The sequence below is a fragment of the Colius striatus genome, chromosome Z (genome assembly GCF_028858725.1).
Source record: "Colius striatus isolate bColStr4 chromosome Z, bColStr4.1.hap1, whole genome shotgun sequence".
Classification (NCBI taxonomy): Eukaryota; Metazoa; Chordata; class Aves; order Coliiformes; family Coliidae; genus Colius; species Colius striatus.
In genome coordinates, this window is record NC_084790.1 from 29,014,769 (window position 1) to 29,031,075 (window position 16,307).

At 39.7% G+C, this 16,307-nt stretch overlaps 1 protein-coding gene across 1 annotated transcript in view; it reads right to left on the reverse strand.

Annotated features, from left to right (window-relative positions):
* WDR36 (WD repeat domain 36) overlaps positions 1-16,075 on the reverse strand; it is a 32,592-nt gene extending 16,517 nt beyond the window's left edge. The window contains exons 1-11 of the mRNA XM_062019069.1: positions 15,917-16,075; positions 14,847-14,874; positions 10,823-10,923; positions 10,193-10,310; positions 9,180-9,312; positions 7,523-7,577; positions 6,602-6,734; positions 4,761-4,936; positions 4,083-4,203; positions 2,066-2,131; positions 1,033-1,116 (exon numbers count right to left, since the gene is read on the reverse strand). Coding sequence (XP_061875053.1) covers positions 1,033-1,116; positions 2,066-2,131; positions 4,083-4,203; positions 4,761-4,936; positions 6,602-6,734; positions 7,523-7,577; positions 9,180-9,312; positions 10,193-10,310; positions 10,823-10,923; positions 14,847-14,874; positions 15,917-16,063 — 1,162 coding nt within the window. The 5' untranslated portion in view covers positions 16,064-16,075. The remainder of the gene's footprint in view (positions 1-1,032; positions 1,117-2,065; positions 2,132-4,082; positions 4,204-4,760; positions 4,937-6,601; positions 6,735-7,522; positions 7,578-9,179; positions 9,313-10,192; positions 10,311-10,822; positions 10,924-14,846; positions 14,875-15,916) is intronic.
* Between the last annotated feature and the right edge of the window lie 232 nt (positions 16,076-16,307).

The window sequence follows — 16,307 nt, forward strand, 5'->3', positions numbered from 1 at the left end:
AAGTGTGAAGAGGAGGTCATTAATTTAAAGAAACATTTTCTGATGGAGCAAAAGTAATTGCAATTCTGATTTAAAAAGTTAGGTTCCCTATTTGTGTACTGAATTACAATGAACAGATTAATTGAAATTTGGCTTTGAAAAGTGACTCAAAGGGATTGAGGAATAAAAATCAACCACTATAACTAAGATTTCCTAAACTGACAAAGATCTTCATTCCCCCACTAATTGCTGGTTTACCAGCATAATGTATATACCAGGTGATTTTGTCCCTGGTGCTGGAGATTTTCAAGCAAAGAGACAGTTAAACATAAAGACACTTAAAGAGAAAAATTTACCAAGTAAAATGTAATTTTTTACTGTTCCTCAACAGCTCACTAAGGGCCACAGAATTTCAATATTTCCTCTTAGGCTCAGAGGAACCTCGTGAGGTTCGACAAGGGCAAGTGCAGAGTCCTGCATTTGGGGAGGAACAACCTCATGCACCAGGACAGGCTGGGGATTGACCTGCTGGAGAGCAGCTCTGCAGAGAGACAGCTCTGTTGGTTGACAATAGACTAACCATAAGTCAGCAATGTGTCCTCATGGCCAAGAAGGCATCCTGGGATGCATCTAGAAAAATGTGGCCAGCAGATCAAGGGAAGTTCCCCTCCCGCTCTCCTCCGCCCAGGTGAGGCCTCATCTGGAGTCCTGTGTCCAGGTCTGGGCTCCCCAGCTCAAGAGAGACAGGAAACTTCTGGAGAGAGTCCAGCATAGGGCCACCAAGATGATCAGGGGACTGGAGTATCTTCCTTAAGAGGTGTCTCCTTCCTTGGAAGTCTTCAGGACCCACCTGGATGTGTTCCTGGGCGACCTGGTCTAGGTGGACCTACTTTGGCAGGGGGGCTGGACTAGACAATCTCTAAAGCTCCCTTCCAAACCCTAACATTCTATGATTCATCTTGATACAACACAGGCCTTCAGAACAATAGCGTCTTGAGGGTTAAAAGACAAAATGAAGACATGGTGAATTCTAACATTTCAAAGACAACTTACCTGAAGCAAAGACTGTAATTGGTGGAAGTGCCATTGAATCAAGTTTAAGACCTTTCTTTTTTGATTTCTTCTTATTAATGGAACCTTAAAAAAGAAATTAAGTCTCAATCTCACAGCTCTAAAATTGGTTTAAAAAGGATTATTTACTAAATGTAAAGCTCCTACTAAACTTAGAAAAATGTAGCTTACATTAACATGGCATTGCATTTACCTAGGGTTTGAAGAGCTAAGAACATTATTAACAGGGTTCCTGTCAAAATTCATGCAATGCTGAGCAAATCACTAGCCTTTTCCATTCACAGATGTATTACTCAACCCATTTGCTTCAGGAACTTTTGCTGACATCCTGAAGCTGAGGTCCCCCCACCACATTTAAAACCATGGTCATACAGAAATGGCTATATAAAGCAACATATAATACCCAGCCCTTTCAACAACCTGTCAGGAATTTCAAATTTATGCCCAAAGCACATATATAATGAATTCACATACAACTTTATATTTGAATCTATGCAAATATATATATATATAGATAACTAAAAAGAAGAATCATTTTAGCCTCCCTGAGCCTTGCTCTTGGAATTGTACAACAAAGTGTCTCTTAACCATGGCATTGGGAAGATGATCTGGTTTTAAAATTGAACTCTAGATTAAATCAAAGGAACTAAAGAAACATAAATTTACTAATAATTTAGCCAATTGACTAGAAAGAGAATGGGGTAAAAAGTTATTATGCATGCTGAACTGTCAGATGCTGCTTTATAAATTTTTAATACAAAAATCTTGTCCAATGTTTCCCACACTGACAGTCAACATTAAATTTCTATCTAAAAATTACATTTCTATCTAAACAAGTCAGAGAGTACATTTTGTGTACAAGAGGAAGGGCTGAATTTGCAGAACAGAGGTGAATTCTTTTCATCCAAGAGTTAAAAGTGAAAATAAGGCGTTTCTAACCTTTTAGCTCTGGTTTACGTAACGACTTTCCAGGTTTTTTTTTCACCAATATTTTTACTTCCACTGAAATACTTACCACGTCCTAAACTTTTATTAAACTTTTCATGCACTGTTGAAAAAGACTGCAATGTTCCATCTTGACCTGTCAAAACATTAACAGAGAGGAGTTAAGTGCAAAAATCAACTTACTGTTTACTCATCTGTTTTATGGACATCTCCATGTTCATCTGTCCCTTCCTCTTCTTTCTGCACCATAATATCTAGCTCTTTCCAGGTTTTTCTGATTAAAATCTTTAATAAACTGTTACATCCTTCAAATACCTCCATAATACTTGCCAGGCTTTCCCATGACCCCATATACTCCCTCACAACATTCCCTTCATTATCCTTTGTCTAACAAGGCTGTAGCTGGTTAAGGACTACACGTATGTTAGCAAGTAAGCTAATTCAAACAAATGGTACAGGCTGAGTTGTACATCTTTCCTGTTAACAATGACACCTAATGGGGTTTCCCTCCTCTACCCAGTGACCAACGTTCACAGCATTGATAGGAAAATAGTTCTATTTAATAGGTAGATAAAAGGCTCAAATTTGAACTGGCAATCAGGTCTATTTTATAGGGGTGACACTGACAAGGCAGAACTAGAAACTAACAGAAAATGAAACAACACAACAGAAGTAAAATTAAAGGCAGCAAGATGATTTCAAAAACCAGACGAATCACAAAACACTCTTACTTGTCCAAACAAGAAAGGAAACAGAAAAGTAGTCAAAGTGAACTTTAAGAACCTGAAAGACAACGAAACAATTACAGTATCCAAGCAAACTTTCCTCACTGCTATGATAAAGAAATAATGTACATACTGGGAACCAGGAGAAATGTTAAGCAGGATGAAAGTCAGAAACATTGGTGAAATTTTACAAAGTGAATCTGTGGAGATGTCTGGTCTAAGGAACCAGTAGCGCTTGAGTGGCACCCCAAAGCATTGCTACCTCATTTCTGTTGAACAAAGTGTTACCACTGGTTCAGAAAAGATTCTAACAAATCAGTCTCCTTACACTGCAGACACATCAGATCTCAAAGCTTGACACCCTTTCCACTTTAACGGTGGTCTCTATGTCCTCTCCATATACTTCAGTACAGTTAAAAAAGCAATGAACTGCAAAAGCAAATGAGAGGGTTTCTTACGCAAATCTTGACTGTTACTGTGGTTCCTCTGGTGTGAGCTGAATTGCTGTCAAGTAACTAGTTACTTGAATCCAAGTTACTAGCTGGACAGTCAGCAACATTTTAGCACAAGTGTATTTGCTGCACCATTTGAGGTGTAACATTCATTAAAATGTAATGTAAAGTTTTCAAATATTGCTTCACAGTAATTAAAGATTAGGTGAAAAGTCACTATTATTCTATTACTGAAGTTTTCTGGGACACAAAAGAGTTTTCTGATATAGTAGTTAATTTCCTAAGAGGTCTATTTATAGATTTGTAAATATGCCAGGTTTCTGAGGAAGGGCAGTCGCATATTTTTACACTTTTAGATTAACATCTTGGGAACAAGTGACCTTAGGAATATATACTACAGACACCATTGAGCTGTAACAAATTACACAGACATTGCAAATGACAAAGCTTGCTCAAACTAGAGGGAAAAGTGGAGTGTCTCCTCTGAGCTACCAAATGCACTATGCGGCTCTTTTTTCCCCGTGACAACAGAATTTCCCTAGTTGTTCCAGGTTTTCATTTTGACCAGTTGACAGTTCCTTAGGATATAATAAAATAACTTGTACTCATCAAACATATAAATATGGATGAGAAAAGCAGCTCCTAAGCTTTTCTGCTTTTAACTACTTTTTAGTCTGCCTGCTGAAGTATGTTTCTCTAGGGAAATCATTAAACAGTTTGATACAGTAATAAATTGTACTGTCTACAGTAATAATGATACTGTCTACACTAATCAGATACTATGTCTTATAAATACACATAAGATACAACATGTAACTTACTGTATCAATAAAATAAAGACACTTAGCTCCATATGTCTTCCTTATCACAGCAAACAATCAGACTGAAGGATAAAAACGCAAATTCATACCTGCACTAAGAATCTGCTCTCCATTTTGCCCATGGTATCTGATTTTTGTTGGTGGTGCACTATGTCCCATTCGGCTTCTCAAGACACGCCCGGTACCACCAGGTCCATCAAAAATCCACACCTGTCTCCCAGAAAAAAAAAAAAAAAGCAAAAAACCAAAGCTAATTAATATCGCTTGCCAATAACTACACATCTTGGCAGTGGAATATGATTCTATGAAGCTTAACTGGGAGCTGGTGAACTTCACACGCTGGCTTTTATCCTTGGTCCTAAAACTGCCAGTTTCTAACACAGCAATTGATTGTTCACCACTGTCCATTCTGCCCTTTCAACAAAGGTTGATGGCATCAGAGTTCACAGAACACGTGGCATTTGTTGTCAACAGCAACTGCTCATGACCCAGAACACTATAAAAACAGCTGAAGATTCAAGATAGTGCACCAGGACATAAAGTACGGTTCTCGAAAAGTAGATCCAAAGTTTTGTTCTTCAAGGCTATCATGAAGCAATAAATGAAGCAATGACATCACTGCAATGTACAGAGCCAGCAACTTTATTAACTTTTATTGTATTTGTTTAATTTGAGAATTGCTACTTCAATACAAATGAAACACACTTATGAGGACTGTAAGAGAAAAAACAACGTAACGGGAGATAGCAGCAGCTATTGTAACTTACCCGTAGAGCATTATCAGCCGCATTAGTAATCAGAAGAGGCTCTCCAGGGACAAATGACATACCAGCTATTGCTGTGGAGTGGGCATCTTTCATCTGACACATTAGTTTATTCTCCTCTAGATCCCACAAAGCAATGTGTCCAATTGGGCTACCAGCTGCCATAACTGGGTGACCATCTACTCAAAAAAAGAGAGGTTTCCTTATTGACATTCATCTCATCCTTACTAAGTTCTAACATCTTAAAACTGATGCAAAAAAAGGAAATCACAAGGAAATCACAATCACAAGGAAAAAATAAATCTCAAGTTGGTTCTAAAAATACGTTTTAACAGAAATGTTCTAGTATTTCAAACAGAAGAGAAACAAAGTCCACTGACAATGAAACCAGGAAATCAAATAACAACAAATATATCTAAATTCAGCAGCTGATGCTAGAGGTTTTACCTGAAATCACAAGGGATACTGTACCTGCACTACTTTCAAAAGTTACTCTACACCCCAGATTCTTCCCAAAACGTCTGGAGTAATCTAACATTTCCAGATGTGAGAGCTATTCCATGACCACTCTAGAAGTTATCAGTCTTTTTTTTATATCCTCTTTAATGTTTTGGGCTCAACAGCTTGCAAAATCAAATTACAAAAGTTTATTACAGGTTTATTCAATTAGTCTAAGTAATAATTAAAACACCAGTACACAGATTTTCTGATTTTGTTCTATATGCTCTATCTTGTCTGATATTAAGGAGATAAAACCATCATATAACTTCTAAACTAATACTACAAATATTCAAGTTTTAAAACTTAACATATCAAGACAAAATTCCACTAAATATCTTGCAGAATTGGTAACTAATCTTTTTGCACCAAGAGAAGAAAAATGCCAGTTTCCAATCTGCAATTACAGACATCATAGACAACTAAACCAGACAGGTGTAGAGTTTTCTTTTTTGGTAAAGCTTCATAGATACGGAAGTTTGCCAAGTTTATTTTAATTCAAACAAAGAGCACTGTACTCAAAGGCTAAATTGAGTACATTAGTTCAGAACAAACAGGCAATATTTACACTAAATTTTCTTAACTATAAAGACAGGAGGGAGAGAGATTAAGGAACATCCGAAAGCCACACACTAAGGCAAGCAGTGAAAGTTATTCAACTTTATTAACATTTTGAGTTAAATGAATGACACAAAAAGGCACTTTTCCCACTTCTTACAAGTCTTTCCACAAGTCTCTCCAGTAGCATTTTTCTTCAACAGGGTCTGCATTAATCTATATTCTGTTAAGATTTGCAAATTTGTCTATTCAAATGAGGCTCCGTATCAACAGCCCCATGGGAAGGATCAACATTGAAGTTACTAGCTTTGCTCATTAAGACAAAAAAACCCCAAAAAACTTGTGAATGTAAACAGTGTTCCTCAGTAACATCCATTCAGTAGTCACCCAACTATTAACATTCTAACTTTGTTTTGGAAGGGGAAGACAGTACTGATAAGCAGGTTTAGATACATAGGATATGTTTCGGTAAGTAGGTTTGGATCAGTGTACTGATCACTCTGCAAGGACTCTGGTAACCATTCACTCTTGGCACACTGTACACCTGTACAGAGTACTGTATGTCACATTTCCTGTGCATGGACTAAGTGCACAGAAAATGCTCTAAAACAGACACTACAATGAAAATACAGCTTCTCCTTTTCTTACTGGTAAATGTTTAGATTATCTACTGCCATTGAAAACTAAAACTCTCCAATCAAATTTTGATTCTGAAATGCTTTATCAAAATACATTCTCCTAGCTTTCCCAGTTTTATACGTATTTTCACTAAAAATGCTAAAACTTGCCTGTACGAAAAGATATCGCTGTGATGGGACCCCACTCTTGTTGAAATTTCATCAGTGTTTCATCAAACTTAATATTGTGTACAATGACATGACCAGATACAAGACCAACTGCAACGACATCCACTGCTGGAGCCTGGAAGAAAAATTAAACAGTTGACATGAAAAAGGCTACACTACCAGTAGCAATATGTAACAGGACAACATATATCAAAGTCCAGAACAAACAGTAAAGAAATAAATAAGGCATCTTGCATAAGATCTATTTATATTACCTTAATGCACAACAAAACATTTGATAAATTTAAACAAAAAATGAGAAACACAAAATTTTGCACTTAAGCCTCATTTCATTGGATGAAATAATTTTGTTTCCAGAAGCTGGAACTCCCTTAAAAAAGCCTCTCACCTTGAGCCTTCAGTAGCTCTGATAGACAACTGTACACCCTGCTACAACCCCCCTTTATCCTCAAATTCTATCCAGGACAGCTACAGACCATTTTCAAAGCTGTCACTGATGCTACCAGTAAGTTTTAATTAATCTCTATATATATCAAGATACAGCAAATGCAATTACAATATTTTCCCCAATTCAGCCAAATCTATATTTTATTAACCTCTGAAGCAAAATAAATGTAGCAGTTACATGACACATATGCATCTTGCAAACAACCTGTTTCTGTGAATTCGTTACATCCTTTGGTGAATTAAGACCATAGCTAAGACACTAAATACAATAAATCTAGGGCCAGAGGCAGGGAAGATAATAAACCTCCAAGTCTCCCTCTCTTCCGTATCTAAAATGCTCATGTAAGAGTTATTAAAACTACCTAAGAGAAGTAAACTCTTAAATTTTAAACAATTATATTTTGCCTGCAATTCTTGACTAGTTATGTAAGAAAATAAGATAGCAAAAATACTAACTTGTGCAAGAGTTGTGACCGCTGAGTGCCATCCTGGAAACGAATATAACAGCTTGCTGGAAAACAAAGACAAACAAAATCCACAAATAATCAACTCTTGGGGATTTTCCACAACAAAATGGATGCTTTATATTCAGTTTCACAGAAAAGTATGTCAGCTTTCTGTCCTTAAAAATTAAAAAAATCCAAAACTGTGATACTAATAAGGTTAAGAATAAAACTTACAGTTAGCTTTTACTGGAGTTAAGTGCCATACATCAATATCTCAAAGATGATACAATTACATAACATGAATAGAGAAGACCCTGTATGCCAGTTGCTCTCCATGTGTTTCTATTTGGAACACACCTCTCCAGAATTCTTAACAACCACAAAAATTCAGTTTTCTCATAAAAACAATTCCTTCATTTGATTTGGTAACTTCCCCAAATGAAGACACTAATGCCTATTGTAAGCACATTATGTCTTCTTTCTTTCAGAAATCATAACAGTCAAAATATTAAGCAGGACTGTTCACTAAAAAGGCACTCGTGCTGTACTTTTTAAGGATGAAAGACAGTACTTAAGAAAAGACGTGATGAAAAGACTATTCCACCACCACAGATATAAGTTGTCATTCTTAAAAGACTGCTAGCAGACACGTGTTACCATGTCTCACTTTCTTTTCTTGACAGAAACATTCAACTTCCCCATCAGTTCTTACAGGTTTTTTTTTTTGTCTAATTGTGTCCATACGCATCTACAAAATAGTCCATGTAAGGAACAGTCAAAACCAGAAATTGCTTAACCCAGCAACACTCCTGGAAGACCAGTATCAATTCCTTAAGATTTTATGCATTAAAAGATAAAGTAAGCTGCCTAAGGACGACTTTTTGTCATCTACAATGTATTGCATCTCAAGTGCTGTGACAAGCACTGAAGAAACATGAGTACAGACATTTACATTTACATATTTTTAGGTTATTCCTGTTTCCTGATTCATATAGCATGTAAGGTTATGTATCTCCAGGAAACCAAAATATGAAACAAAAAACTCAGCACTGATATCACTGCAAGTATACAGTAATTAGGAGAATAAAACACTGAACTATGCCACCCAATTTAACACTCACATTAATATGCATGAAAGTTAACTGTGACTGTAACTTTCACAAATTACAAAAGCAGCTGATCATGGTAGATAAGAAATACTTCACTATGGATGGTGCTTTATGAAGACACGTTCAGAGACAACTACATGTCTGCACAGCTCTTATTTGAGTATAAGGATCAAAAACTAGCAATCAGGTCCACACTACCTACCAGCACTTCCCTGGATCCCCAAAAACCAAAAAAATAATGTTGAAAGAGAGAAGGCAAAAAGTATGCACAGGCATTTACTATTGCTTTGATTATTTCTATGGGAGAGCTATGTTATTCCAATAAATTTTTAAAAACCAGAAAAAAACTCCTGAACAATCCCTGACATTTTGCAGGGAGAGTTAACAGCAAGTAAACTTGAAAGGCAGTAGCATTCAGGTAGCAGCAGCATTCTTTGCTCCTGGAGCCAGATCAACTGAAAAATTGTGCCAAAGGAGTCAGTAAAAGATTCCATGTTCAAACCTACTGTCCTGTTCGTCTTGGAGCACAAGGTATATCCAAATTATTACGAATCTTACTTGGATCTTATGTTCCATAGCTGCAAGCTTCCTTGTTGACTCCCAAGTAGAATTTTGTTCAAATAGGTGCTGGGATGCAGAACTGCAGAAACTGCAAAAGTGGCCTTATCAAAATCCACTTGAAGATACTCCTCTGCAAAAAAGTAAGAAACAACATCAACGTGGGTACGCCTATGAATCTGCAGGACAGCCATCTGTCAGCAAACGTAAAGGCAGAACTGATGTTTACTCTGTACAAATCCTGTAAGTTGGTGGTGTTTCTTGCATTAAAGGATTAACTAACGTGCAACAGGACAAGCTAAACTTGTTTATGATATACCATCTGTTGGCTTGAAGGTTTATTTTTTCCCTATAAGCCTACCTAGCACAACAATGCTGGCAAAACTGTAAGATTTATATCTTTCTGAAGGATTCCTGCTCCTGCCTGAGCAAAACACCTCATCTGCTAGCACATATTTTGTTTGTTGTAGCAACATCAAATCCCTGAAGCATGTCTGCAGTCACTTTCGAGACTCAACATCCAGGGAATGGCATGGATCACACTAATTAGAATGCTTTCTAAAGAAAAAAAAATAGGTCATTGAAGTAGGATTTCATAATTGGCATGAGAAGAGGGTGACATAGTCAAAAGGTTATTCGTAAGAAATTAGTCTACCCAGACTGGTAAATATCAAGGAACTACAGGATTTCAGAGATGGTGCCTTAGCTGCTGAACCAGTCTTTAAAAGAAAATGAAATGTTAAAATGTAATTTCTGTAAAAGCATATTTCTTTACACTTATATGGAACCTTACCGGGTCTCTGCATATGGTGCAGGACCTATTTATGAAAAGTTACTGCAGGATTAGGACTTTGGGAAACCATTTAAGTAGCACTATCATTTAAGGGGGTTTTTTTGAGCTACTTCTAAACATGTACATTTAAAAACTTTAAAAAAAAACCCTTTTAAAAAAATTACTGAACATTTAACAACATTATTCTACAAAGTGGTAACAAAATTCAAGTGACTATAACCTTCTGTCTGTGTATTCCAAACAATAAGAACATTATCAACATCCACAGAGATGATATGATCACCAAAAGGCTGCAGAAGGTGTATCCTTGCCTTATGCCCTTCATAGGTATGAACCACCTATAAATTAAAGAAAGAAAAAAGAATGTTTTCAGTATAAGCTGTTCAGGTAGCATTTTGTGTTAATGTAATTCTTGAGGGCAACTAACATATGTCATCAACAAGTTTAAATAAGTGGAAAGTCCACACAACTTTAAGTGAGACAGAATTTTCTCTGACATTTAAACTGATACCAAACTTTATTTTACCTGAATGGCAAAAATTATTTAGTTTCATTTTAATTATTTAAATTTATGCAAATTAACATGTCTTAATCTTTAAATAATTACTTTATTATAAATAATACATAATACATGGGTCAACCATTAAAGAATTTGCTATTATTCTCCTCTGTTAAGCTCTTTATTCCTCCTCCTCCTACTGTTTTTATTTCCCTAAAATTGAAGCTGCTAAACATCTACAGAAATAGATGCTTTTAGAAAACACCTAAAAGTAGTGAAAACTAGAAGTAGTGTCTTGAAAACACAGACACCAGTCATGCTTTTCATAGCATTAAGTACAATAATAAAAACCTCTTTGTTCCTGGCGAAAGCATGGAGAACATTGTCGTATGAAGCAAATATCAGCATGCGGTCTGCTGCCAAACACTGAATGTCCTGTGGCAAAGCATTACCTGTTAAACAGAATAAAATTTCAACACATTTCCTATTTGTAACAGAAAGTCTGACTGTTATTTTTTTTAGCACAGTGATCCACCAAAAAAGTTCTCTTGCTGAGTACTTAGACTGACAAATCACAAGGTGCTTCTTTTAAAAAACACTTAAAACTACTGAATTATCACTGTACATTAGCTTTGTTAGGGTTTGTGAAGAATTTATCCCAACATAACACTTCTGCAGACTGTCAAAAGTCACACAGCCCTCTGGACTGGAAACAGAGATAGCAAGTTAATGTCTCAGCATTAGCAAAGTCTACTAGGTTAAGCCATTCTGTAGACTTGGAAGCCAGCGACCCACTCCTGCTCCTGTTTCCTGATTACGCCTAAACAATTATGCCTAGGGAATGTATTGTCCTAAGAATACATTTCTCTCCACACCTTGAAACTGGTTCAGAAAGAGTATCTGCTACTATGATCTGTTACTTTACTAGCTCAAATCATAGAAGCATCAAAGCCCCCAGCCACACTGAGAAGCTGCTGGTGTGGCCCCAACTGCTAAAAAAAACCTGAAAAAAAATACTGTAACGAAAAAAATACTCTCTACCTAGGGAAAATACAAAAATGCAAAACACAGCACTTAACAACTATACAGAGAAATACCACAACAAAAAACAGTCACTGTGGGAGTATGCCTATTATACAAACTTGCATGGCAGTTTTCCCCACAACATTGCAACATATTATGATTTTTTTATCAAAGAATCTTGTATCATTTGTTGCACTGCTTCAATGCAAAGAACTCTACTAAGAAAACAAAAAAAGGTTGCACTTTATGAGACATTTCATTTCTTTGAACACTTCAGACATCTTCCTGTAACGCCTCTGAAGTGACTTAGGCCTACAGATAGGTTACAGACACCTGGTGCTCCACGCGAGCTGTGAGCAAGTCTGCTTAGGGACCAAGAGAATTTTAGACATACTGCAATTAAAAAGCTGAGAGCACCACTGTCATGGTTTGACATGATAGCCTTTTCTGGTAAGGCTGTAAAGATGGCTCCTGTAAGAAGTTGCTCGCAACTCTCCCCAGCTCAGAGCCAGACCCACTTCTGGGGCTGAGCCAATTAGACGCCTCCACGATCACTTTTTAAGAAGAAGCCGGAAGGGGAGGTTTCTTTCCTCCATCTTCTTCCCTTCTTCTGCCCCTTCTTTTTCTTCTGACTGGTGGTGGTGCAAGGAGTAGGAACAGTGAGAGAAACAACCATGCGGACTCCAAGGTCAGTGATGAAAGAGAGGAGGAGGTGTGCTGGAGCGGAGACTCCCCTGCATTCTATGGAGAGAACTGGTGAAGCTGAGATTTATTTTCATTTCTTTAAAGACCCTTCATCAGTGGTAGAGACTCATTTTGCTAAAGCTGGCCCCAGACCAGGGGCAGCAATTCACTTCACTGCAGACCCTGAGACAGGGGCAGTGATTTTCTTCTTTAAAACTATGGCCAGAGCAGGCCATGTCCCGAAGGAGGGACCCAATGTTCACAGCTGTAACTGTGGGGAGGAACCCACGACAAAGCAGCTCATTAAACTTATGCCCAGAGGCCTTGTCCCGAGAGAGACCCTGCAACTGCAGAAACTGCAACCGCGGTGAAGAATCCACATCAGAGATATTCAGCAAGGACTGTGTCCCGTGTGAGGGACCCTGTACTGGCAGAAGCCACAGCTGCTGGGAACAATCCACACCAGAGAAGTTCGTTAAGAACTGTGTTCTGGGGGAGGAACCCCATGTTGGAGCAAGGGAAGAATGCAAGTAGTCGTCCTCATCTGAGAAGACAGAAGTGGCAGAGCCCATCTGTGAGAGACTGACCACATTCCCCACTCCCTGCCCCACTGAGCCGCTGGGGGGAAGGAGGTAGAGATATCGGGAGCAGTGAGCTGGGCCCGAGAAGAAAGGAGGGATGGGGAAGGGAGATCTTGAAGTGCTGGTTTTAATTTTCTCATCATCCTACTCCCTTTTTGCTTTTATTCCATTCTGTTTCTTGTAGAATAAATTTTCCTACTTTCCTCTCTAAGTCGAGTACTGGAGTCTGTTTTGCCCAGAACCATTAATTGGCAACGAGCCCTCCCTGCCCTTGTCTCAATCCACAACAACCTTGCTTATCTTTTTACTCCCATTTCACTGGGTCCTCCACCATCCTAACGAGGGTGGGGGTGAATGGGGGCACCGAGTGAGAGACTGTCATGGTGCTGCTGTGCTAGCTGGGCCAAATCACAACAACCACTCACACAACAGTAGTAAACCAACAACACCACACAGAGAAGCAGTTTGTTTGTTTACATGCAAAATTGTGATTGAAAAAATATCTCCATCTCTTGGAAAGCTTCAATGACTGTGTCTGTAAGAAGATGTAGCCCACAGAAAAGGATTTCACAGCATATGCAACGTATTTTACAATTTTGTAAACTGAAAACAGAAGTTATATTAATATGTTTGCAGCTGTAACTATTAGTTGTGGATCTTCAGAATCTAGTCAAGGTTGTGTTATTCTCAAGGTTGTTTATTCTCAAGTGCTGTGTAAATGAAAAATATTTTGCCTTATGAGGTCTGTGTAAAAACTTTATGAGCTACAGAAGCAAAAAACTTGCTTTTCAAGACAACGTGCATCTCATCAAAACATCTAAATGTCAGTTGGAAAGAACTTTTGCAAATCACCCAGTTCAACCTCCTACCCAGCTCCTTCCAAAGCTGGACCGTCACTAGTACTAGATCAAGTTAACTGCAGTTATGCTCGGCTGAGTCTTGAAAATTTCCACATAAGGAGATGACTCAAGGTCTGCACTGTACAACAGTTCCCTCTTAGTCAGGGTTATTTTTCCTAACCACCACTGTCACTCTCAAGCTGCAATCTGAGGTTGTTGCCCCTTTTTACTCTGTCTACCATCACCATCCCAAATTCTGCTCTGCCCACCTTTGTAACTACTCTTCAACTGACAGACTGCTGCCAGGTCTCCCCACATTTTTCCCTTTGCAACAAAAAACAAATCCAGCTACTTCAACATGTTTTATACTGTGAGCTGTAGGGCTTTGACACTCTACAATGCCTCATCATTCCTCATGAAAGAGAAAAGGGGGTGGTGGGAGGGTGAAAACCACAGTAAATGTGTATCACAGTCGAGGTACAACCTCACCAGCACTAAGTACAGCAGAATATCAGCTTTCCCTGATCTGCTGGCCGCATTCCTAATGTAGCTCCATACATGGCTTGCCTTGTTCACAGTTACTGGTCTATGTTCTACCTGGCACCAGAACAGCCCAGCTCCTCTTCAGCAGGAAGCCAAGCAGACAGTCAGTTCCCAGCTTGTTCTATCCCAGGTGCAGGAATCTGCACTTGCCCTTGCTGAACTTGACAAGGTTTTTGTTGGCCCAGGATGAGCATCTTGCAACATCTCCCCAGACTGAAGCTCTGCCATCTGGATGTCAGTCACTCCTCCTAACATAGCATCACCTGCAAATTTTTACTAAGAGAGCAATGCAGTCTCACCATCTAGGATGCTGCTGGAGCTAAGGAGCAATATCGGTTCTGCTGTTGACTGCTAAGGTACTGCACATGTTATCAACTACCAACTGGATGTCAAGCCAACCATTCATATTCTTTGCATGCACTAGTCCAGTCTATTTTAATACTCCCTGAGATCTTCTAATCCTATCCACACCTGTTCAGTTCCTGTCGTTTCTTTTCTCCTATAACACAGCCCTCCAGCAACCACAAAAATAGAAATACGAAAGGAACCTGGCATGAACAGCTTTACTCATTGCTCAATCCTTAAGGCCTAGAGGTGTTCTTGGAACAAGATGACAATGATAGGAGGTTCACAACGTACATCCCTAGGAAGACTAACAGCAATCCTGTTCTCAAAAACAGGGATGAATGATCTGAGTATACTTACTCACAGCAACAATACCAAGCCTCTTCACCTGCAATGAAAACATTAAGAAGGCATTTTTAGTGATCAGATGAAATGAATTTGCCACACTGAGAATTTAAAAATCTTACAAATCAACCTAAAAAAAGGGAACTTGCATGCCTCACAAGACAGAAAAGTTATTAATATTAGTTTACAATAGCATCTATAAAGAAAACCCAAACATAACACATCAAAAAGCCTGGGAGAATAAATTTGTCAAAACATCGTTCAGCAACAGTAAGTTGTGCCTCTTAATACACTCATGATCTGGAAATATGTACATGTTTAGACACCTTGCAGAGCTTGGGCAAATTTGTTTTCACATCATCTCTGCTTCCACTTTTATGTTCACTACAACCACACTACATTATTTCTTTATCTCTGTTCACACCGAATTTGCTTCAGTTACCATCACATCTGTCCAGTGATCATCACTACTATTTTAATTCTAAGTCTGTGGAGAAAATTGGCAGGAGTGAACACTAAAAGACTGCCATAAAAGCACGGTCTGCTTTCTGCTGTCCATTATAATAATTTGATTCACTTCTGTTTCAGTACTGCTTCTTTACACTGGAAATTATTTTGTCATACAAGGAGTGAGTCCATGCAGTATGTTTTCATCTTGCAGAACTAAATTATCCATTTCCATACAGCAGAATTCTTAATACGATGGAACTGATTGACCTCTAAGTTCTATACTCCAAACGCGAAGCCGCAGCTATTCCGAACTGCAGGTGAGCTTTGTTTTATGCAGCAAAGAAGAAAAAACTTCATTATCCGAGCGGTCCTCGCCTCGACGGAGGGACCGCGCTGCACCCGCAGGGCTGCCCACATGGCTGCCCCGGCCCGGACCAGCCGCCGGATCAACAGCACCTCGCGGCCGCTCGCCGCCGACTGGCCCCGCTTCCCGCCACCCTCACGCGCTCCTGCTTCATGGCCGAGAGGCTACGGTAAAGTGGTGGAGGCAAGAGGAAGCGGCGCGGCCCGGCCTGGTCTCGGCCCCGACCTCCTCAGGGTCCGATGCCGGCCAGCATCGGACCCTGAGTACTCACGTTGTAAGTGTGGATGCTGTTGCCTACGGCAGTGGCCAGGTAGAACTCGCGGTGCCGGCCATGGTAGCGCAAGACGTGCGGGACGTGCCCGCTGAAGCGCCCGAGCACGCGGAATCCAGCGAACAACCCGGTGCCCTCCCGCGCCATCACTGCCACGCCGTCCGTCCGCCCGCAGGAAGCGTCCCCCCGCCTGCTTCCGGCCTTCCGCCCCGCCGCCGGCGTGCACCGCCGAAAGCGGTCCGGATCGGCGCCCCGGCCGTCGGGCGCGCAGCCGGCCGGGAGCGGGCGCGCAGCCCAGCTGCGGACGCCGTGGGCAGTATCAGCGCCGCCGGCCCGGCAACCGCGGTGCTAGGCGCCTCCGGGCTGCATGCAAAGGACCATCACCCGCCAG